This window comes from Copidosoma floridanum, unplaced genomic scaffold (genome assembly GCF_036245765.1).
Source record: "Copidosoma floridanum isolate Cflo_tuat_1 unplaced genomic scaffold, Cflo_Japanese_pri ptg000006l, whole genome shotgun sequence".
Classification (NCBI taxonomy): Eukaryota; Metazoa; Arthropoda; class Insecta; order Hymenoptera; family Encyrtidae; genus Copidosoma; species Copidosoma floridanum.
This window is the reverse complement of record NW_028321883.1, coordinates 28,881,995-28,905,200: the sequence shown is the minus strand read 5'-3', so window position 1 is coordinate 28,905,200 and position 23,206 is coordinate 28,881,995. Positions and strand designations below refer to the sequence as shown.

Below are 23,206 nucleotides of genomic sequence, written 5' to 3'. Positions count from 1 at the left end.
ATATACCTATACTTGTGTTAGACTTAAATTTTCATGCTTGTATGTTTATGAATGTACAGCGCATGCGCACTTACAGTACCTGAACAAAACAATTCTCATGTTCGATGTTTTCCTCGCTATTTTCTCAAAATTTAACGTGTTGATCCTATTTTTTTTTTTAAATAATAGATTCTTTATACTTTCAAGTACATGTACCAATTTAATGTGTGGGCCCACAGCTTTTTATTGCGGTACGGTAGTCTATTGAATTTCGGGTTCCGTAAGGTTGCGTGTTAAAATGACGAATTTTCACAAGCGATTTTCTCGAAAATAAATGTGTTGACCTACCTGTTTTGTTTTCCTAAAAAAATCTAGCAAACTTTATCTATATAATCTCTGAATTTCAGACCTAGCCAGCATTTAATTCAAAATCGCCCAAGCCTCCTTAAGCAAAAAATGTCTATGCGAACAGCTCCTCCAACTAAATTATGTTTAAATTATAACATCTCAGAATAATTTAGTAAAATAAAGAAAAAATTGTAATTATTGTCATAACAGAATAAAGGCTTAGTTACAATCAATTTCATTTACAATAAAACGTGTCAAATATTATTTTATAACTTTTTTTATAGATTTATGTTAACATTGCACAGTCAGTCAGTAGGGTCACTGATGTAACCAATCTGGTATGTATAACAATATGTAACTGTGACAAAACGTTTTTCGTCGCCTTTTTTTTCATAAATATTAGTTAATACAGAAATGCAAATGTATTACGATGATTATTTCTTTGCTTACGTAACAGGTTTTAAATATTAATATTGAAACATATTTTAAACTTGGCGCGATTCTGCCAGTCTGCAGACTGCCAGACTCCATGTAATCTCACCCTTAGGCTGCAGTCAGTGAGTGCCAGTCACATGGAGCGCAATAGAGTGTGCATGCATCCTGCAGGATAGAATTGAACTGTCCCTATACAAGCGAGTGCATGTGATTGCGCCGCTTTTAGAACAATAGGTTTGTTCATTTATCCACCTTGGAGCGCTCCGAGGCCTCCGAGATATCTTTGTACTATATAGGTATACTCACTACAACTGCTCAGTGTTTACGAACATCAGTTATAAGCGGGGAATAAGTATACCTATACCTATTATATCATTAATTTATAGATCGCTCGGAAGCCTCGGAGCGCTCCAAAGTGGATAAATGAACAAACCTAATGGTTCTCTCAAATAATTACACCTTATTGCTCTGAGCAGTCCGAGTACTTATCCGAAATCCGAACTGACTCAAGCCCGAGGCAACTCCTCGTCGATTGCCGATACTCGATAGAGTCGATAGTCGATATCTTAATACACTATGAAATACACGAGTATTGTAAATTGTAAACTTAGAGAAAATATGTATGTATGTATATATTCTCTAAGATTGTAAATAATCATCACACACTCTCATTTACTGCATGAATTTTGTTTGAGAAAAATCGTGAGCAGCTGCAAAAGAATTTATAGTAAAAAAGGCTAAGCCTTAGTGTATAACACTAGTATTGTTTAAATATTTTGCTCAATATTGCTGAGAAAATTCGTTAACGAACAAACTTATTCCTCCTACAATGGACTTGTTTTATTATTTGTTTAGTTAGTAGATCTGCGTGGAGCATAAACGAGCATACAAAAAAAAAAAACAAAACAAAAAAAAAAAAAAAAAAACACCCACGCTGTTAAACAAATGGTGCAGAAGAACTGTAATGGAAAGTCACTCTTCTCATTACATGCAAATGTCTCTCGACTCTGATGACTTATTAATGCCATTGATTTCTTCAAATCCAACGACACTCCACATGGATGACAGAAGTAGAAAGAAAGATGCAACAGTTATAAACACAAGTGATTCCAAATCTGGCTTGGCTAGCTCTCGTGCAATATTATTTTTAATATTATGGTACATTTTTAGTGGGTGCACTCTTTTTCTCAACAAGTACATATTATCTTACATGGAGGGCAATCCAACAATATTAGGTAAAAAGATTTTTTAAGAATAATATCATCACTGTTGTTAAAATGAAATTGCTGAAACAATGTTGCTTTTAGGTGCTAGCCAAATGTTGATGACAACAGTTTGTGGCCTTTTTCAAATGTATTTTCCTTGCGGTATGTTTAAAGCAAGCCCTCGTTTAGTTAAGCCTGCTAGATTTTACAAGCATATGATGTTAGTTGGATGCACAAGATTTATGACAGTAGTTTTAGGATTGGTATCGTTAAACTATGTTGCAGTCAGTTTCACCGAAACAATTAAAAGTAGTGCCCCTCTTTTCACCGTTTTCATCAGTAAATATTTACTAGGTATTTACTTGCATACTTGATTGAACTTTAATTGTAATGTTATGATTTCTGCAATTTCAAGCACACACTTGTTATTAGGTGAATATACAGGCTTATATGTTAATTTGTCATTAATTCCTGTCATGGGAGGTCTAGCTCTTTGCTCAGCAAATGAAATCAGTTTTGACTTGAGGGGCTTTGTGGCTGCAATGGCTACAAACTTGACTGAATGCTTACAAAACGTTTATTCGAAAATGCTGATAAGTGGTGATGGTTTCAAATACTCGTTAGTTTGATTTACGTTTCGTAAAATTATTGCCAAAATTTGCATACTAAAAATATGAAAAATAAATTTTTTTTTTTCCGAATTTCAGACCTGCAGAACTACAATTTTATACAAGTCTTGCATCAGTTGTGGTTCAAATACCAGTGTCAATCTTATTAGTGGATCTTCCAACTCTACAGCATTCCTTTGATTCACATTTACTGTCAACATTCGCGCTTAGTGGTATATTTTTTCACTTTCAAAGTATCACTGCCTACGTACTTATGGATTACATAAGTCCAGTAACTCACAGGTATTATATTTACCTTTTTTAAAAAATGGCTTTGGTTTTTATTTTGTTCATGTATGTTTCAAGATGTGTATATTAAAGTTTGGTACTTGAATAATAAGCGCAGAATCGCATTTAATAATCATACTCAAAGATTGCGTTATCCACTTTAAAGCTATGAACTGTGAATGTAAATATCTATTTATTTTTTTAGTGTTGCCAACACTGGAAAAAGAGCGTTTTTGATATGGCTGTCGATATTTTTATTCAACAATCCAGTAACTAATCTTTCTGCATTAGGAACGTTATTGGTTATAGCAGGAGTTTTATTGTACAATAAAGCTCAGGAATATGACAAAAATGCAAGAATTAAACACAGATTTGTGTCTAAAATTAATGTACATTAATTACTATTTTTTTACAAAATCTAGAAAAATAAAATAAAGTTTTTAATTTGTTATTTTGATTTGAATTTTGAATGAAACAGTATTAAACCTTTTTTTTCTTTTCTGTGTCGTCATTGGCAAAGGCATCTAATTTTCTACTTTTTACTGTTGATGAATAACATATCCGTACTCCCGTACACTGATTTTTAATAATTTTTTTTTTTTTTTTTTTTTGTTCTCTTTTAATGTTATTTTGTTTGCAATGCTTAACTATACGTATACGCCTGTATATTATGCTATATGCTGACTGGCTTTTATTCATGTGTTCCATGTTAACACATTTATGTTTCAATTTTTAACTATTTTAATAACTTGGTAAACTATATTATGGATTTATTAAAGTTACCGTCAGTTGTTAGGTCAGTGCGTTTTGTTTTTTAATTTGAGCAAAATCAAAATCCAGATAATGCAGCTTATTTTTCAAATCAAACTGACGCTGGCATCCAGACATCCAAGATTTTAGAATTTTTCAATTTTAATAACTTATTTGAACTTATCGCATTAGAATTTGGGCAAATTGAATTTTTCGTACTACTTTGAATTTGAATATTGAATATGACTTGAGCTCAGCAGCACCACCACCATCCGATGCGGAGAATTGGAGAGATAGAGTCGTGTCGCCGTCGTCGGTCGCTCGAATTTTACTTAGTAAGTATTTACTTTGTAGTTTCTGGCGCGCGTTTGCGTGTGTGTGTATCGTGCCTCTCGCTCAGCTCGCTCTATTACTAAGAATTTGGAATTCATCGGAAATCGGAGTACTTATATATACTACTTATTCGGAATTCGGAATCAGCCAAGAATTGTGCGTATGTGTTAGTACCTACCCTTCTTTACCGTCTAACCGTCGCCCTCTGATATACATATATACTCAGTGACTTGCAGTGCATCAGCATCGCAACATGTCGCCGAATTGTTGTTGATCGTGGTTTAGTGTATTTATTTATCAACGGTGCTCCGCTTCTTATTCTCGATCGTGTGTGTTTCATCGCTGCTCTTGGTTTCGTTTTGCGCTGACGAGGTTCGTCGTCGTCGTCGTTGTTGTACTTACACTGTGCATTTTTTTTAGCGAATCCGCAAGTGTAACGTTTTCATCGTCGCGGTCGTGGAACAGGCGTTGATTTTACTCACCCGCCTAGGTATCCCTCTAGAATAATACACATTTCTCTCCAGCCGATTACTTAACCCATCTGCAGTTTACAGTTTTTCAAGAACGTAATGTGATGTATGTGGTGATAATGTAGATGAATACTTATGTTGATCAGTTGATGTGAGGCTGACCGAGGCGATGGCTGTATCTAGGTATAAAGTACGTTCGCTTTTACGGGCTAGTGTTGTGTATATTCTAGCAGCTAAAAAGATGCTGTTCCATGAACTTTGATACCTACTACTCAGTAGGAAAGTAATAATAATTATAAACTTGGGTGCCAATCGTGTGCGTATGTATTGGTGCGTTGGTTTTTCGACGTTTGCTATTTATTTTTTTCTTGGTTCTTCCAACTATTGTACCTTACAATAATCGGAAATTTCATCGTTACTCGAAAAGTAGCTGGAACATGCCAATCCCACAGACTGACTAACATTCAACGACAGATATTGAGATGCCAAGGCTGCTACTAGTCCAGAGAGTGACAGTGAATGAAGATACATAGCTCAGCTAAGATGTTTGGGAAAGTGCCAGCTACAAACAACACCAGCAAGCATGCACCAGATCCTGCTCCTCCATCAAACTCTTTTATCAACTCAATTGGATCGGACTGTTCACCTTGTCCAACAGCTAAGGTTGAAACGATCCACAAGGTGGAAGAGAAAAGTTTTTCTTCCAGGACCAAGGACGACAGCCAAAGTAGCACTTTAGAGGCACTCGAAAGTAGTGATGGACAGCCAGCAGAGACTTTGAGATCTTGCCGGACTAAGGTGGCTAAGAGTGCTTCCAAAGAAATTCAGCGACATAGAAGCTTACTCAACCCACCCGCTGGCTTAGGCTTCCCTGTATTAAAGTGTTCCTCCAGCCCTGTATGTCCTCCTGGTGCCTCACGAACTTCTTCCAGTAATTGTGCTTCCGAATCCCATAAAAACTCTGCTAGTGATGACTTGGTCACCAGTCATTCACAGGACACAGTGATAAGTGCTAACAAGTCACAATCCAAAGACTTCCAAGTTGTCAGTTTCAACCAAATTTCTACCAAGGATCAAAGTAGAAAGATCAATTGCAATAACGCAAATACGGACAAAGTGGATTCAGCACCACTGATAGAGTCTAGAACAGAGTCTCTGAAAAAAATACAAAAGTCTGAGATGACTACGAACTGTACTCAAGATTCTACAGTGTCATCGTCAGTGTTAAAGAATGTTAAGTACGATGACAAAGAAAATCTGCCCACAGAGTTGCAATCAACTCCAAGGAGTTACAAAGATCGTGAAAAGTGCATTGACCCATGGAGGCCTACTGAACTCGATAGTGCCCTTACAGGACTAAACTCTTATTCAGGGGGGGAGTACATGCAGGATAAGAGGCGCACTGGAGCATCTTGTCAAGCTCTCAGGCATGCGGTGGCATCCTTGCATCGACTGGATGACTTTTACCTTGAGAAAATTGGTGCTGGCTTTTTCTCTGAGGTTTTCAAGGTACGTGTATCTTGAATCATTTATCAACAGACAAACTTTTTGTTGTCAATACGAATATACACACTTTTATACTTTGATTTGATGGCTACTTTTTATTTTTAGCCATTAGAAGTTGAGATCTTAACATTTTCTGGTTGAAACAAAATGTTTCGTTACACCACAACTGCATGAAAAAAGTAACTTTAATAATGTTGTCCCAATATCTAAAAATCACACCCTTTGAATGTTTACTCGTGTAAAAAATAAAATCTTGGGACTAAAGTTGCACTCCCAAGGTTACCTTTTTTTCTGTTGATAACGATCGACAAACTTAACTAATAAAATGAGTATAATCAATTGTCTGCTTGTGTCTTGTAAATGTAGGTGTATAATAATCCTACAGTCGACTTGCTGATACTGTCCTTTTAAAATACCACCTATACTGTAGCTGTTCAATACATGAGAGGTGTATGGACTTGGAATTATTTTTACAATAAAAGACAAAAGGACCGCGCGTTAAGTATATGATGCATTCTCGGCACGTAGCCGAGGTTCCGTGGATGTATACATAGCTTTAAAAGGAAACAGCTCTTTTTTTTCTCTTTCATCGTCGTCGTCGTCGTAGTCGTCGTATTCGAGATATGGGTACCTAGACATGCACGCGTGCATTAAATTTGCCCTCGACAGGAAGCTATTCATTATAGACTAGATTTAAAAGGTCCTTTTTGTTTTCGTGGCACTGATGAATCATCATTCGTCACGCGTCTCTGATGCTTTTTTAATTCCTTTTGCTATTGTGAATTCTTTTTTTAGCTTTTGAATGTGTTTGCATGTATGTACGAAAGAAACGTACCACTGCAAATGCACTGCAGTGTCGTTAAATTTTTCTTATTTTGTATGTACTGCTGATACTACTTGCTGTCCTAGAGTAAAATTTTATTCTGACTTGAATGTATCTGACAAGAACTTACTGTTTGTTGACTTGAAAATTTACCTATTCTAATAACTTTGATTAAAAAGCTATTGAAAAAAATTACTATTATCTTTGAAAAAAAAGATGAAATAAATTCAAACGGTAAAACGAAATAATTTTTTTTTTTCATCATAGCTAGTTTCGAAGCTTGTTTAATGTTTTTTCATACACAAATTACAAATACGAGATTTTAAAATATTTTGAAAAGTAAAATGTTTATCCGGTTAATCACACGAATTATAGGATGATGATTACTCTTACTTTTTATGACGCGTGATTTGTTGTACTCTGTAATCAGGAACACTTGATGAAAAAAAAATTGTTTGATGTTTACAGTCGAGTGTCTTTTGTTATGGTTTTACCTTTTTTAACTCAAAATGTCATCAATACAATTTTTCAATCATGGTCAGAACGATGTGTTTTGTAGAGTCTAACAGAAATATGTATTTTTCTTGAACTTGTAATATCCAGCACGTATAATAATTAAGTTTAATGCATACACAAAACGACGAGTTATTTCGAATATGTTACTTTTCCCGAATCATACTCTCAGGGACTTGAACACTATCATAACTACAAAAATTGCCGAGACTCCGAGATGCTGTCGTTCCAAGTTTACTAACGCAAGCATCCATTATCACGGGCATTCACCTCCCCCTCACCAAAAAAAAAAAAAAAATTATGTCAAAGCAATGCCATACGTAGTCGAGGGACTCCGTGTATATATTATATGGCGAGAGGGAGTAAGACACGAATGACCATGCAAATTATATACTTGTGATGTATATCCACGAAAAACAGTATTACACGGCCCGTGACGTTAATTAGCTCGTGTTGAGTTACACATCATTACCTCGTGTTATACATATATATATATTATATTTACGTCCTACAAGGCCAATCGAAAAAAAAAAGAAACGACTCTAGTCGCGTCGAAGGGAATTTATGTTGTTTTTTTATTACGCGACGTTAGTTCGCTTATGTAAATCCTGCGCTTCCTAGAAATAAATCTTGTTACCCGCCGCTATTTGCGATTTTCCGTGGAAAACGAGATCGGCCGAATCGATGCCGTGTACTTAGATCCGCGGGCTTCCATTCACTGCTCCCCCTCATCTCCACACGTGATACGAGGTACCTTCGAAAAAGAGACGGAATGTGTCTGATCTCTCGTTTGTTCGTTCGTTTTGTTTGCCGTGATGATGATGGCTATATAGATATAGACGGGCCCGTCGACGTTTTGTGCACTGCAGCAGCATTATGCGTACTTACTTACATGTAGACTGTATCTTTTCCTCTGTATACCGTATACCTATTTCCTGTGTGTGCATGGAGACAGACGCGTTCTTCCGCAGTATTCTTACACCATGCACGGACGAATGAAATTTTCTTCTCAGTTGCTGCCCCCCCCCCATCTATAGAATATACGTGTGCAAGATTTCAACGCCTCGGTCGCGAGTCACAACTGCATAGCCCCAGCAGCTGTTTGCGGAAATAATAAGCCCCGCTCCATATACGTAGTATACATGCGAATCGGAGGTACATTTTTTTGATTTTTTTTCGCAACTGTTCTTTACACCTAACTAAAATTGTGCACCTCTCGATTACCAGTTGAAAGTTTCATCTCAATTTTTTGTGTGTGTACAATATTGTTTTATTTTCTTTCAATTTCAAACGTATTTATTATAATATCACCTGTTAAAAGTTTATATAATAACAGTAATGATAATGTTAATAATACACTGCAGTACTGTGTACCAAAATTTATCTCGGTTCATCTGTAAACAGTGGTGACCAAAAAAAATGTATTTTTCCAAGCTCGCTGTAGAAATCCTCGTATAGGACACATAAAGTGTTTTTCTTTTACATCTGACAAATTTGGAAACTTTCAGAAAACTCTGACAAATCAGAAACTTTTTTTTTTTTTTTTTTTTTTTTATTCCCTGCAGTTTTTGAGGTTGAGTTTTTTTTCGTCCTGTTCTGACTCATTCCTCGCACAGGCCTCAAATCAATTGAAAAAAAAAAAAAAAAAAAAAAAAAAAGTACACGAGCGTAATTCTAACACTATTTGATTTTTCCAAAGGATGCCCACAAAAGCCAAAAAAGGTTCGACGCGTTGATATGAGACAAAAAACAGAGAGATGAATTGCACGTCACGTCGTCGTCTGTACACGCATGTCATCCGACTAAATATATATATATATATATATATATATGTATGTATATATACTCGTGTGTGTGTGTGTGTGTTTGACGTAATTAATTGCCTTAAGGAATTTGTTCTCTGAAAGCGGAAATGATTACTTAACGAATATGTTTATAAGTTGAAGTACTTGTGTGACTGTGCTGCAGGTACTAACACACTAATTAATAGATACGAGGTAAGTGTGTAGTAAGTAGGCGCGCTTATTGAAATACGCGCTGTTACTGTTCGTCGTTAATGAAAATCTCGAAAATACCTACGAGCTTCTGCATCAGTTGAACGGGTTGAATGTATTTGGGTAGCCTAAGACTAAGATGAGTCTAATTCTGTATTTGCCTTAATTTTGGCACAAATATGTGCTTTTCGCATTCCGTACCTACCTACATTGGTGGTGTGCACTGAGGTGTGCACTCCATTGATATATTTAATATGTGTATAATTATATACTTATTTTTCGTTGAGCTAGCTCGAGTCGAGAGTAAGTGGCTTATTTAAAAAGGCGTTGAATGACGTTTCCATTGAAGGAGACAAGGAAGAGAAAAAACGCCACTGAATGCATAAATCAGGGACGGCGGAAAGAAGTCGATACGCTGGCGTGCAATGACCATCATCGGCGGCTATACATAGCTCAGAGAGGGGGCAGACGGGTGATGTTATATAGGTATTACTGTTGTCATCGCCATCATTGGTGTGTGTGTGTGTGTGTGTGTGTGTGTGTGTGTGTGTGTGTGTGATGAGTGGAGGAGGAGGGGGTGAAAATATATCTCGGCGCCGGCTGGGTAGGAGTATCAAGTTCCACTCGGTCGCGGTTTTTCTGGGGGCATCTTTCGCGCAAAGTCACGTACATTGGAATGTTCGGTCAGCCGGTGTTAAAAATAGGTCGGCAGGAAGTCGCTACTCTCTGTGCGCACAAGTGTGTATTTATATCTAAGCTTATGCATTATTATTAACCACAACGCCAGTATGGTTCGAGAAAAATTAGGGAAAATCAAAATGTTTCTCCTTATTTTAACACGAGTCTATACCCATTTGGTGGGTTCATACGCTCGTATTTGCATGTGCCGAGCAGCTTTTTCGTTCGCGTGCCAAGATACATCTAGAGTTTTTGTTTGTTTGTTATTGTGTTACCTCTCGTTCTGGGCGACGGTAGTGAGTCGCGCATGCCGTGAGTTTTTGCTCGTAATACCTACTTATCGTCTCGCTTTTATCGAACCGACAGATGCGGTGCAGGGTGCCGCTACTCTTCTTCCTCGACCGGGTTAAGACTAGGTGTTATTTTTGACGCGTGCTTGTTCCCTGCAAAATCTTTGATACCTTGCGCTCATCGCATCTTGAGATTCATTTTTCTTCATTATCAATCTAAACGCAATGTCATTTTCATATTTATCATCTTACTTGTGTAGGATTTTTCATCTTTCACTTTGAGGATACTGGTACAGTCGCTTCAAGTTATGGAAATTTGTCATTGTAATGCAACACAGTACATCATAATATATAATCATGTACGATGTATAAAAAAAAAAAAAAAAAATTAAACAGAAGCGGATGTCGTGGGGAAAGTCTCGCAAATTTTCTCCCCTCTGCCCAATCTCCCTCTGGATATTCACCCGTCTAAACATAGAACAGCTGTCGATCTTGGAAAATTCGTGAGTAGGAGCGAATGTGAGAAAGGCGCAAAATTTACGATGCGATTCGATCTGGGTCGAGGCCCTTTTTCCAAATGAATTACGTGCATGCACTTACATCACCCACTAGATTTTACGGTTCTGTTGATTTCGATTTCTTAGTTAAGAAAAATAATTACCTACTCACGCCTAAGCAATGATATAAGACGTAACTCGCAACTTTTAAGTTGGATGAATTGTTTCGTGCTGAAGAGTCGTGTATTAAATTAAAAATACGTGAAAATATACCAATCAATTCCTGGTTGGGTTAGCTTTTTTTTTTTTTTTTTTTTTTTTTTTTTTTTTTTTTTTTTTTTTTTTTTAATTCTCAAAATTGTTAATGCACATTTGAACAGTAGCCCACGCAAAATAAATTATATCTGCATGCAGGGTGTCATACCCTTGAAACATTGCCATCCATTCAGTGAATAAATAAATCCATATATTGAAAAATTATAAATAATAAAAATATAGTTATAAATTTTGTGTAGTTTACTAAATCACACGAATGAATTAATCTCAAAATTACAGAAACGTAGTATATTTTCGTTTTAAAAAAAATTTTAACAATTACACAAAATAAGTGCATGATTATGGTTAGCGTGATGCTGAAATACACAAGTTTTGCGTAGTATCGACAAGACATTTGTGTCAAACGTAACTTGCACAAACCGTGTGTAGCCTGTTCCATTTTACACGAAATATGGTGTTTGATAATCGAACAGATTACAAACAGGGTAGATCTATAGATGTACAGCTCCAGAGGGTAGATCAAAAATCAGAAAGTGTTATGTTTAGAAATAATTTATTTAGAAACAAAAAGCAATGAAAATTAAATTGATGATGAAAAGTGTTCAGATTATCGATTAACTGAAGTATAAAAAAACGAAATTCTGACAGCCGAAAGTGAGAAGCACGGAAAGTCAATGAAAGGAAAAAAAAAGTTATGAAAAAAATTAAACCGTCACGCAGAATTCCGAAATTAAAAAGTTACGAAATTGAAACTTCAGAAACTGTACTTAGTTATGTAAATGGTTGCGAAATAGTATTTTTACGATGAAAATGGCTTAGAAACCTCTTATTGCTTGTGGTACAAGTTGAAAATGACTCCTAAAATCATCCACAGCATTATATTAAGATGAGAAATTAATTAGCATGAGCCAAAATAATTATAATTGTTTTTTCAGCTTCTACAGAATAAAATGAAGGTAAGACTGGCTTGCGTAGAAGTCACAACTGACCCCCTCACAAAATAACTATACCTATGTATACTGATATACTTTAAGTTAACTATACAAGATACATGATCATACATGTATTCATTCAGATCGGATTAGACACTGTGAAAAAAACTGATCTCATACCGATCTGAATAGCCTGACCGGAGCCTGATGATGAATCTAGTCTTGCCGAGAGTAATTTTAATTCGGGTCGCATATTTGGGAAAAAAAGGGGGAATCAAAAAATCAAACAGATAAGGTAACAGATGAAGGTGCAAATTTGTACATGAAAAAATTCTACAATACGTACACGTGAAATCTTATGTAAAACAAAAGTAATATACTCTTGGACAATGAAAAAAATTTTTATCAAGCTTACCGCGAGATACAATTGCTTACACGTTGATAAATTTAACTAATTGAAATGTTGTTTGCATTTTTAAAAACATTTAATTTCAAACTTATAGCTTTTGTCATTTAAAAAATGTATAAACATCGTTTTTCGCTTGCTTTAATTTTATTACTTTTTTCCTACATTACACCTTTATACTTGTGATGATACTTTTTTAGGTCGACAGTTTCTATGCTGCATATGTGTCAATGATTCTCCATGTATTAACTAAAAAAAAAGTCAGAAATATTGAATGAGAATAATAAATCGTATTAGATACTATTACACGTTATAAACTACTGTAATGCAGCGGTTACTTTTCTGATTATGGTATCATTGATACAAGACTTACTCACCAATTATTAATGAAAATTCATCATCATGAGAGCATAAGTATTCTAAAAGAGTCTTACTACAAAATTATTTATTCTTATACTTTGTTTAGTACTAGTCTCGTGGAAAATTTTTTGGCACAACGGTATTTATTGTGGCATACTTTGTGAAAGAACTTTATATAGCTTTATTTTTCTATAAAACTTTATTTATTTTACAAAATACGTTTATTGATTTACAGTACATTTTTTACAAATGGTATATTCAATCGCTGTATTAGATGTAGGCAGCATCGAAACTCCTAGAACTGAGGCTTCAAATACCTAAAAACTGTGAAAATCATTAGTATGCAAATATTAAACGTCTACCATTATTATTAAATTAACATTAAAAATCTAGAAAAACGAAAATTAATTCTATTAGTACAGGAAAAACTCTCTTTAGTTACAAATCACAATATCTTGTCATACTTATATAGTCTGTATATTCAATACATATTTAGAATTCATTACAATATTTTAGTTGGTGGATAAACCGAGTATTAAGTATGTTAAGAATAAATATATATGCGAGCGGCTCGTTCCAAAATTAGTGTCTACAGAAATTATTTACTTTCATTAACTAGACATCTTTTGGTTTTACCGTTAAACAATTCTTTGGTGTATGTAATAAACAGTAATAAAAATATTAATTTATTTACTTGTACTTAAGCGATGGATTGCGTTGTTTGGTTTAAAAGGACGTATTATGTTGATCTAAACTTTTTTTACGACTATTTGTGTATTGTTCTGAAGAAAAATTAAGAAAAAGAAAGTGCAGTGCCTGAAAAACACTTATATTTTTAGTAATATTATTGATTTCTAATTTATCTGTTTATAGCTCTTAAAAGATATACGCTGAGATTTAATTCTTATAAGATATTATTGTTATCAAACGTAATGGTAACAGTATTATATAAAGCATTAAACACCTTAAGTTTAAATTCTAGTTGCGAAATATAAGATATTATTATTATTTTATTACTCGTCTTTTGATTATTCTAAGTATTGAGTACGATGGACAATTAGTTTGATGTGTTCATAATTATTCGTCACAGTCTGATATTTAAGGCTTCCCATAGTTAAACGAGTCTTTGTCTTGCAGCATTACTTATTACAATTTTTTTCCCAAAGTTTCGTAGAAAAATCATCAATTTATCCTATTGTAACGTACGGTAGTATAGGTGAAACTCTACGCTCCCTCTCCTCAAATCTCATAACGAGGGGCCTTAGGGCCAAGGGAAGGGAAGTGCGAGCGAGGAGAGAGTCTATTCGGGGAGAACACGACGAGCCTTTGTAGGGAACACACGCGCTATCTTGCCTATGATTACGGTATCACGAATAAAGATCCTTGAAGTAATAATCGTTGATCATTCTCGCGAAGCACCTCCTTACCAATATCTTCCCTACGTAACACTATAATATATCCTCTAAATCCAAAACATAAGTTATTTCATCCAATATAATTCGAAATATTAAGTATTACATTTTTTACTAAAATTTAAGAATGCTTTATCAATCATCAAAATTTTGAAGTATCATAGTTTCTATCTTTACAAATGAGAATTATATATCCAACATTTATACATGAGATGTTTTCAAATCCAACCAGCTACATACTATTATTCTCAATTTGCACTGGAGATATGTTTTTGAAATGTACGAATTTTTGAATACATTTTTACATTAATTCAACACAGAATAGAAAACTTGCATGCTACAAGAATCACTTTGTTAATACTTGCTATTGATATAGTGATCGCAATAGAATATATATATATATATATATATATATATATATACTAGGGGGGTTTCGCCCTCCTACGCGCTCCACGCGCCAACCCCCTACTGTTCTAACTTAAAAGGAGAGTCTTTACATTTCATCTGTTAGTGGGGAGAGGTTGGTGCCCAGAATTTCGTGAGAAAAAAGAGTTTTTGATTTACATCGTTAAGCATTAGCTATATATTTATCAGTAAATTTCTACACCACTTAGAAGGTATTATAGTGGTACGTTGAGTTTCTTTTAGAACTCTTCGTTCTACTTAGAGAAAAAAGGTATACATTATGTTTTTAATGATTAAATTCTAAAGAACGAAAAGTTTTAATCACTTTAATGACATTATTTAAATTTTATATAACATATACTTTATATAGAGAGGAGATTAAAAAATAAAACCATTTTCTAAGTGCGTTATTCAAGGTGTCAGTCAAATCGATATCACGTGACTATGCCGTTAGTTTTTCCAAATTTTATAAGTGTGTTCCACTCTATTGCATCATGACGTAAATTTTCGATAGAATACGTCATTTCACCCAATCAGATCCGATCCATAACAAACTGCCTGATTTTTTATCATTTTTATTATATTATTTGTAATTATGGATTCAGGTTTTACCAAAGTGACTTAAAAAAATTGTAATAGTTTACTTTGAAACTTTTGGTAATCATTAAACTAGTCTGGTAGTTAAAGCACAAAAAAAAGAATAAAGACATTTCTGCCACCTGTAAGGAAATCGTTTTAATCGTTAACAAATATCGTATTTTAAAAAGAAAAAATAGTTTTGTTCTGTCAAGGCGTCATCTTCAATTGTTATTAGAAAAATACAATTAATTTTTAGAGTTCACTTTGACTTGTAACTTCTTTCCTATAAGTGTGATTGAAAAAAGTATGGAAGCAAAATTGTTCGAAATGAAATTTCCTATCGATTACAGCTGTTTTGATAATTTAAAAATTTATTTTTTGCAATGTTATATTGCAAAAAAGTGCTAAATTTCCTGTTCTTAAAATCAATCTTTGTGTATTTGTACTTTTTTTATTTGTTCATAAAAATCATTGACAATTTGGGATGAAGTACGTAATATAAGAATCTTCAACCATGGAAAACCTTCCCCGTTTATTTCGGAAAATGAGGTCACTATTCGATTGTTAATTTAACAATTCCTTTGCCTGCACAAAGCGTAAAAAAACGTTAGACCAAAATTTCTAATGGCTTTTGGTCTAGAATACAAAGAACTTTAGAGCTGTAGAAAATTTTTTTTTTTAATTTTAACCCACTTTTTAACAATAATAGATTCCAGGTGGCAGAAATTTTCTGATTGTGTGCTAAAACTACCCAACTTAACGTTAACAAGCAGAAGAAATGATGCTTACGAATATCACATTTACTGATATATATATGTGAGTTCGTGCTATATATATATATGGCTGAATATATGGTAGTGTGTTCGCTATCGAAGACGTATATCGGACTCGAACACACCCTCCCCCATTGGGAAAAGCTCACGTGATATCGATTTGAGTAGTACTTTGAAACTACATCAATAATAACTAATTTATTTTAGCATTAAAAAAAAATATTGTTGATCAGATGTACTAGAAATTTAATATACTATTTAAAAAATTGCTTCAAAAAACAATGCAAGCTCTCTATTGCGCATTTTGATCTTGGTGCATGGTATGCATTTGATCTGTATTATTTTTCGTCTACGAAACCGCACAAATTTTTACTGAGAACGTTAAATTAACAGTTAAAGCTCACTATTTAGTCAAATAGAAAATAACTTTTTCAGTAAGCGTCAATTTTTGTAACTAATATGTGACACTGAACACGTAATTACAATATTACAATGCAATAATATTTCTAACTATTAAATTTTTTTGTATACATTCTACATTAACTTTTTTCTGGTATCAACATTAGATATTTAGCCTAAGTGTTCATAATTAAAAGTGTTTGCAGTTTTAAATTTTAAACAATCACTGCTATGTACGTTGGAACTCAATAAACCAGCCGATGTACGAGACTTTTTTCACCTAGCTTTATATAACTAATCATACCAAATTTTGGAAACCTCTATTATTTTAATATTATTATAGAACTGAATTGTCACATTATCAATTACACGCAAGCCAGAAATTTCACTGTTCAGACATATTACAACTATCTTTGTTAAAACTTCTCTCCATAACACAAAACTGCAAAAAAAAATTAGTACTTTTTGATTGCAAGCACAGCAACTCAATTTTCTCTTACATTGCTTCATGATCGACATGAATTGTCATAACTAACAATAATCCTGAACCACAAAAGCATGCGTGGATTCCAAAAACAAATTTAATTACAGTTCTCTCCACTACTATCTATTCAGGTATTAGTGAGTAACGTTACAAGTATCAAACAAAACATATTAAGTTGAATTCGTTATAGCATTATCACGATCAAGCAAAGAACTATAATGTCAGCAGTTTAGGTCACACAATATTCTACTTCAGAATGTCTATTAGAAAATCAATTAAGATTAATCAATTAAGTCTATTAGAAAACTGTCATCGATTTTGCGAGACACTTTGATTCACTGGCGAGCCACCTTAAGATACGACCATCATGACCAGCCTGTTGGCAGTCAATAGGTCATGCAACAAGCATGGTGTAAGAAAAATAATCCATACCTTTTATCGACAAAGATTTTATTTCCATCATGGTTAATCAGAAAATAAACGAAAATGTTATTGTCATGACCAACTTTTCAGCAGTCAATCAGTGATGCAAAACCGCTACATGAGAAAAAAGAGCAAGAATCGCTGTAGTGCCATCATGCCCAGCTTTTGGCGGTCAATCAGACGAACAATGAATACACCACCATCATGACCAGCTTTTCAGCAGTCAATCAGTGACGCACAACCGTACCATAAGAAATACGAACAAGAATTGCTGTAGTGTCATCATGCCCAGCTTTCGGCGGTCAATCAGACAAACAACGAATACACCGCCATCATGACCAGCTTTTCAGCGGTCAATCAGTGACGCAAAACCGTACCATGAGAAATACGAACGAGAATTGCTGTAGTGTCATCATGCCCAGCTTTCGGCGGTCAATCAGACAAACAACGAATACACCACCATCATGACCAGCTTTTCAGCGGTCAATCAGTGACGCAAAACCGTACCATGAGAAATACGAACGAGAATTGCTGTAGTGTCATCATGCCCAGCTTTCGGCGGTCAATCAGACAAACAACGAATACACCACCATCATGACCAGCTTTTCAGCGGTCAATCAGTGACGCAAAACCTTAACATGAGAAATACGAGCGGGAATTGCTGTAGTGTCATCATGCCCAGCTTTCGGCGGTCAATCAGACAAACAACGAATACACCACCATCATGACCAGCTTTTCAGCAGTCAATCAGTGACGAAAAACCTTAACATGAGAAATACGAGCGGGAATTGCTGTAGTGCTATCATGCTCAGCTTTTGGCGGTCAATTAGAAAATATACGAAAATGTTACCATTATCACCAGCTTTTACCAAAAGCTGCAAACTGCCACTATAGCTTTGAAAATCTTTAAATCTTTTCTAATAATCATTGAAAATCCTAAACAGTTATAAAATTTATCCGTGACAGTATTATCAATAAATTTTAGAAACACAGCTCAATACAACATTCAGCACATTATCATTACAACTAAATTATATTTGTCTTATAGTAAAAAACACATTATAATCAAAAATCAACGGAAAAATGTGCATCGGTACGTGTACACTAAATTTCTAATTTTTGATGTTGTCAAAATCATCATCCTCATCATAATCCTCATTGTTGTTATTATAATTTATATCGTGTATACTGATAACACATTAGGTTGATATCCTACGGTATCATAAAAATGTGGTAAAATTTATTCTGAATAATGGTAGACTCCTACACTGTTACTGCATTGTTTTAAATTAAGGGAACTATTAAATTTCTTCATATACGACAATGTGATGTAAGAAAATAGTTCTTCATAACTTATTGTTTATTTACATGAACTCTTTGAAAATCACATAAGCAAGTAATTTTTTATTTTAAGAAATTTTTAATAGACGAAACCAGCAATACATGTAGATATATCTATAAGCCACCCATCTATGTATTTAGAAATAATAAAACCATTTTTATGTGCATCTTAGGAATTATTGCGATGTCAAACAGATTTTTAAATAGTTATTGTAATTAATAATATTATACTAAAAATAAACTAATACATTTGTTAAAATAGCATATTGAAACCGATATTGAATTACTTTGGATTAGTAATAGAAAATTTTCATATCACAATTACGATAAATAATACTTAACATTCTTAGAGTTACCTCATATCAATGCACATCAATATTATCAATCGCTTAAGTTTGATTCATAAAAAAGTATTTTATAGTCAATTTGATCCAATTTTAATTGAAACTAACATCCCGTGATTGTTACGTGCCAAGTTCTAAATTTATAATTTTTCACAACTAGTATTGTTTCGCAGAATTTGCTGTTGAGACATCGTTTTTATATACTCGATTAGGGTAAAATTTAAATTTGCATTTTCTACTACGGGTTTATATGATTATATATATATATGTATAAGAGTACTAGCTCGAATTTCGCACATAAAAAGAAAAGTTATGACCTACATAAAAAAATGTATAAAAATATGTTCAAATAATTATTCTTTACAGTCAAACATTGAAAAAGTTTGAGATATTAATAAGAAATAGATTCCTAAAGATCTACCCTTTTTCCATTTTTTAGACCCACATTGTTTTGAAAAGCCTAGTCATTTTGAATAAAAAATACTATAAAATTCTTTTCTCTGAAGAAATGTTGATATACCAAAAAATAGCTACAAATAATTATCGTAAGTATTCAATAAATATTTTGGTAGATTATAAATTAATGAATCGATTACAAAAAAACCGCAATGTAGATAGCTCTTTGTTTCACTATGCTCGTTTTTCACCGGTTTTTAAAGGTTTATCACTCGGTATATGACCGTCACGACACAAGGGTTGCTTTAAATATTTTTTAGAGAAATTTATTTATTTTGCGAGGTTATTTAAAACTGTTTCTACATAAAATTAAATTTTGTTTTAGATATTTCAATTTTTTTTCAACCATACTACATTATCTGCATGTTTTATATCAAAAAAGCACTTCCTCAAGAAGTATGAAATTTATGAAACAGGCATTTATTTTTAATGATCAAAATTTTTTTGACAATTTATTCTTTAACAATTTGAATATACGAAATTAAGTACCCCATCTTTATAAGAATTGTTTGATAAAGTTTTGAATGTTTGTAAAGTATTGTGATTTAATAATACATATACGTTTTAGGTGTTAGTTTTTGTTTTATATATAAATATAATCAAATTAATCAATTATGCTCGTTTATTATTCGCACAATTTTCATATCATTGCTTAAGTATTTAACAGAAAATAGTTTCCATTATTCTACCATTTATTCCACAGTTATAAACAACAATTTCAAACAGTTAAAATAAACAGTTGACTTAATATACATGACGTACGAACCTACAATTGTAGACAAACGTTTTTTAGGAAAAAATTGCAGATGATTACTTAATAACCATTACGATAGGAGGATGAACTAAAATACATTAATTTTGATCAATAAAATTTCTGGAAACTTAGCCTGCAACTTCATGTTAAACTATACTCTTAGTAACTTTTACCTAAAGTATTTTACTTACGAAAATTCAAGTTATACATGATTATTCATTTACGGAAAAAAAACAATATGTTACGTGGGGGATGAATAAATAATTTTTTTGTTTACAATTCAGTGTTTTTAAAACAAAAAACTTAATAATTGGAGCTAAGCAGGTACATAATTCGTATACTTTACTCTGCGAGCAGTAATAAAAGATTAACGTGTTTTGTTTACTAAAATTAAACAAGTACAACAAGATCATTATGATTTTCAACTGATTTAACTGTTGTAACTGATTCAACGCACTATTATTGAGTAACTTCATACGCTAGAGTCTAATATTTGTATACTAAGTAAAACTTTTACCTGAATAGAATTGCACACCTGATGGCTGGTATAATTAGTATTACTTGTGCTCCTGCTGTAGGTTCTTCTTTTCAAGAGCTCGCTTTAGTCTCCTTTTGTTATTTAATCTTTTTTTCATCGGGTTCCTAGGTGTCTCATGATCTAATTGTATATACATATGTATTAATTAAATAAGTCATTTATACACTAAGCCTACTTGCAATTATAGAATTACCTTTCTTAGAAGATTTTTCTGTTGAAATGTTGATACTATTCTCCAGATCATGACTATTATTGTCATAGAGGTTTGTAGGAATATCAACTACATCAGTAAACATGGAAAAATCGAAATCTATCAAAACATTTATAAAATTTTCAGAATTAATCACATCTATTAAGAACTATAAAATCAACACTTTTGTTTACATTATTGTTATACTGTATTGGTTATATTTTATTTAACATAAGTACCAACCTTCTTGATGTATATCATCCTCCTGTTCGGTTAATAATCTTTCTGGATTAGAGTTGTTAGCATTGGGAGTTGCGTTTGTAATCTGATTCAAATTAGTTGTAGTACTGGAATCTAAATTAAATGTATGATTTACATTTATTTTTCAATACGATACAGTAAAATATAATTGATTTACCATTTATACGCCTATTCTTAGAAAGTGAAGATTCATCCTGTTTATCTACAATATAATTAAAATAATTTTATACGATTTATTACAATTTAATAAAATTCTACGACATACGTTTAGTACAAATAATAAAATTTTTAAATAAATGTTGCTTAGCTATAAGAAAACTCTTTTGGCTACAGTAAAGAATAATGTGAATAACAAGAACTTTGTACATATGTGTCATTTAGAGTATCCTACACATGTTGATGAAATGAAAATATTACACATTTTTAAGACAACTTCGTGCGAGATATTACAAAGAGGGGATAACACGTGTGGCAATAACACCCTCACACATACGAGGTAAGTGTGTGGCCTTCGTGACTAGACCCAGGGAAGGCTGTCGCAGAATTCCGAGAAAAAGTAACAATAAATAATTAAAAAAAAGTTTGAGACCTCTACGACTAAATTATTTGGAAATTATAAATTACCTCATAATAAATTTTAGTAAAATACGACCAGCTGACGTATGTTAAACAGATTAAAGCTCGTAAATAAGGAATGCCGTAAGTTACAAAGATTCTAAATATTGAAACCTTCGTGACATTGAGTACAAATTTAACATAAAAATTCATGAACGTAAGTATAGAATGTTTGTACAAAATCTACCTGCCACACCTGTTACTTAATTTGCAATAAAACAAAAATTTTCAACGATATAAGAAAACTTTTAATAAGTATAAACCAAATTGAAATAATTATATAAAATATGGATTGAGTTTTAATACAGTTGAATATTTTGGGTTTTTTTTTAACAAAAACGTAATTATAAACTTAAGTTGAGAGCTTAGATAGGATGTGGTTTAGACTCTGTAGGTTTGTAAACATACTTTCAAAGACGTACGAAACAATATTATTCAAAAAATGGACGCTATATTCAAACTTAAACATCTCAATTTTTTAGCAATCTCCGTGAATATTATATGGATGAGAAAAATAGTTAATACCATGAAAGTTATACCTTCGAGTCGTTTTTGACGTTTTTTTAGGATTTTCTCCCTTTGCTTGTTCAAGCGCCTTTCAGCAGGTTTCATTAATACTGCCTGGTCGAAGTCTACATCATCAACTGTACAACATATATTTATAAAAGAGAGAAAAAATGGAAACCAAAAAATCATTATATTGACTGTAAAACAGATTTTTGTTATAATATGAAATACAATTCAGTGATAGTATATAGTCATCTACTACATATGCTACATGAGAGATCCTAAATAACAATTTTGTCTCTACTTAACAATTTTGTACTACTTTACACTATTTAGTAGTTCATTGAAGTTGCTAAAAATTTATAATATATAAAGACCGTCTGTAGACAGCGCTATGGTGGGCTCAAGTTTTTATTTCTCTTGTGCTATGTATGTGAGCTATAGCATGAGTACGCACAAAGCCCAAAGTATATAAGTTTCAGAAATGTTACTGTTAATTAAAATTAAATTTTATGCAGAGTTTTTATTACAATCGTTTTTATTATTCCATAAATGTAAAGATCCATTATGTATGACACAATAGTATTTTGTTTTTAAAAAAATTGTCTTAAATTTTTTATTCACCTTACTATACAAAATTCTTTAAATTTATGCAATACGAATAGGGAATTCATGTGTACTGAAGAACAATGTGTCTTAAACGGTTATTAATTGGGCATGGATAGATTATCATGAAATAATGGAAAGGTAGAAGCAATCATTTATACTGAAAAATATATGGAAATGTGTGAGTTTTTACATTTATTAGGAAAATATTATATTTAGTTTCTGTCACACTTATCGTTTTATTAAATTTTAGAATCATCTGAAACTGTTTAACGAAAATTAAAAAAAAAAAAAAATTTTACAACTTACTTTATTAATCACAATGCATCTACATGTAGTATGACAGCTTACAGAGCAATTACAAATAAAAAATACGAAGAACTTTATTACGATTCTATGATGCGATATGTGCAACCTGATTGAACTAT

At 32.9% G+C, this 23,206-nt stretch overlaps 2 protein-coding genes across 2 annotated transcripts in view; both read left to right on the top strand.

The window, feature by feature from the left end:
• Positions 1–1,462: 1,462 nt before the first annotated feature.
• On the top strand, positions 1,463–3,261 carry LOC106640095 (solute carrier family 35 member E2A). The gene is made up of 5 exons (XM_014353994.2): positions 1,463–1,997; positions 2,070–2,321; positions 2,400–2,586; positions 2,675–2,878; positions 3,069–3,261. Exons 1-5 carry the CDS (start codon positions 1,727–1,729, stop codon positions 3,259–3,261), a joined length of 1,107 nt encoding a protein of 368 aa, XP_014209480.2. The 5' UTR covers positions 1,463–1,726.
• A 766-nt stretch (positions 3,262–4,027) lies between these two features.
• Positions 4,028–23,206, top strand: part of cdi (serine/threonine kinase) — a 57,053-nt gene continuing 37,874 nt past the window's right edge. The window contains exon 1 of the mRNA XM_089588414.1: positions 4,028–5,925. Coding sequence (XP_089444540.1) covers positions 4,936–5,925 — 990 coding nt within the window. The 5' untranslated portion in view covers positions 4,028–4,935. The remainder of the gene's footprint in view (positions 5,926–23,206) is intronic.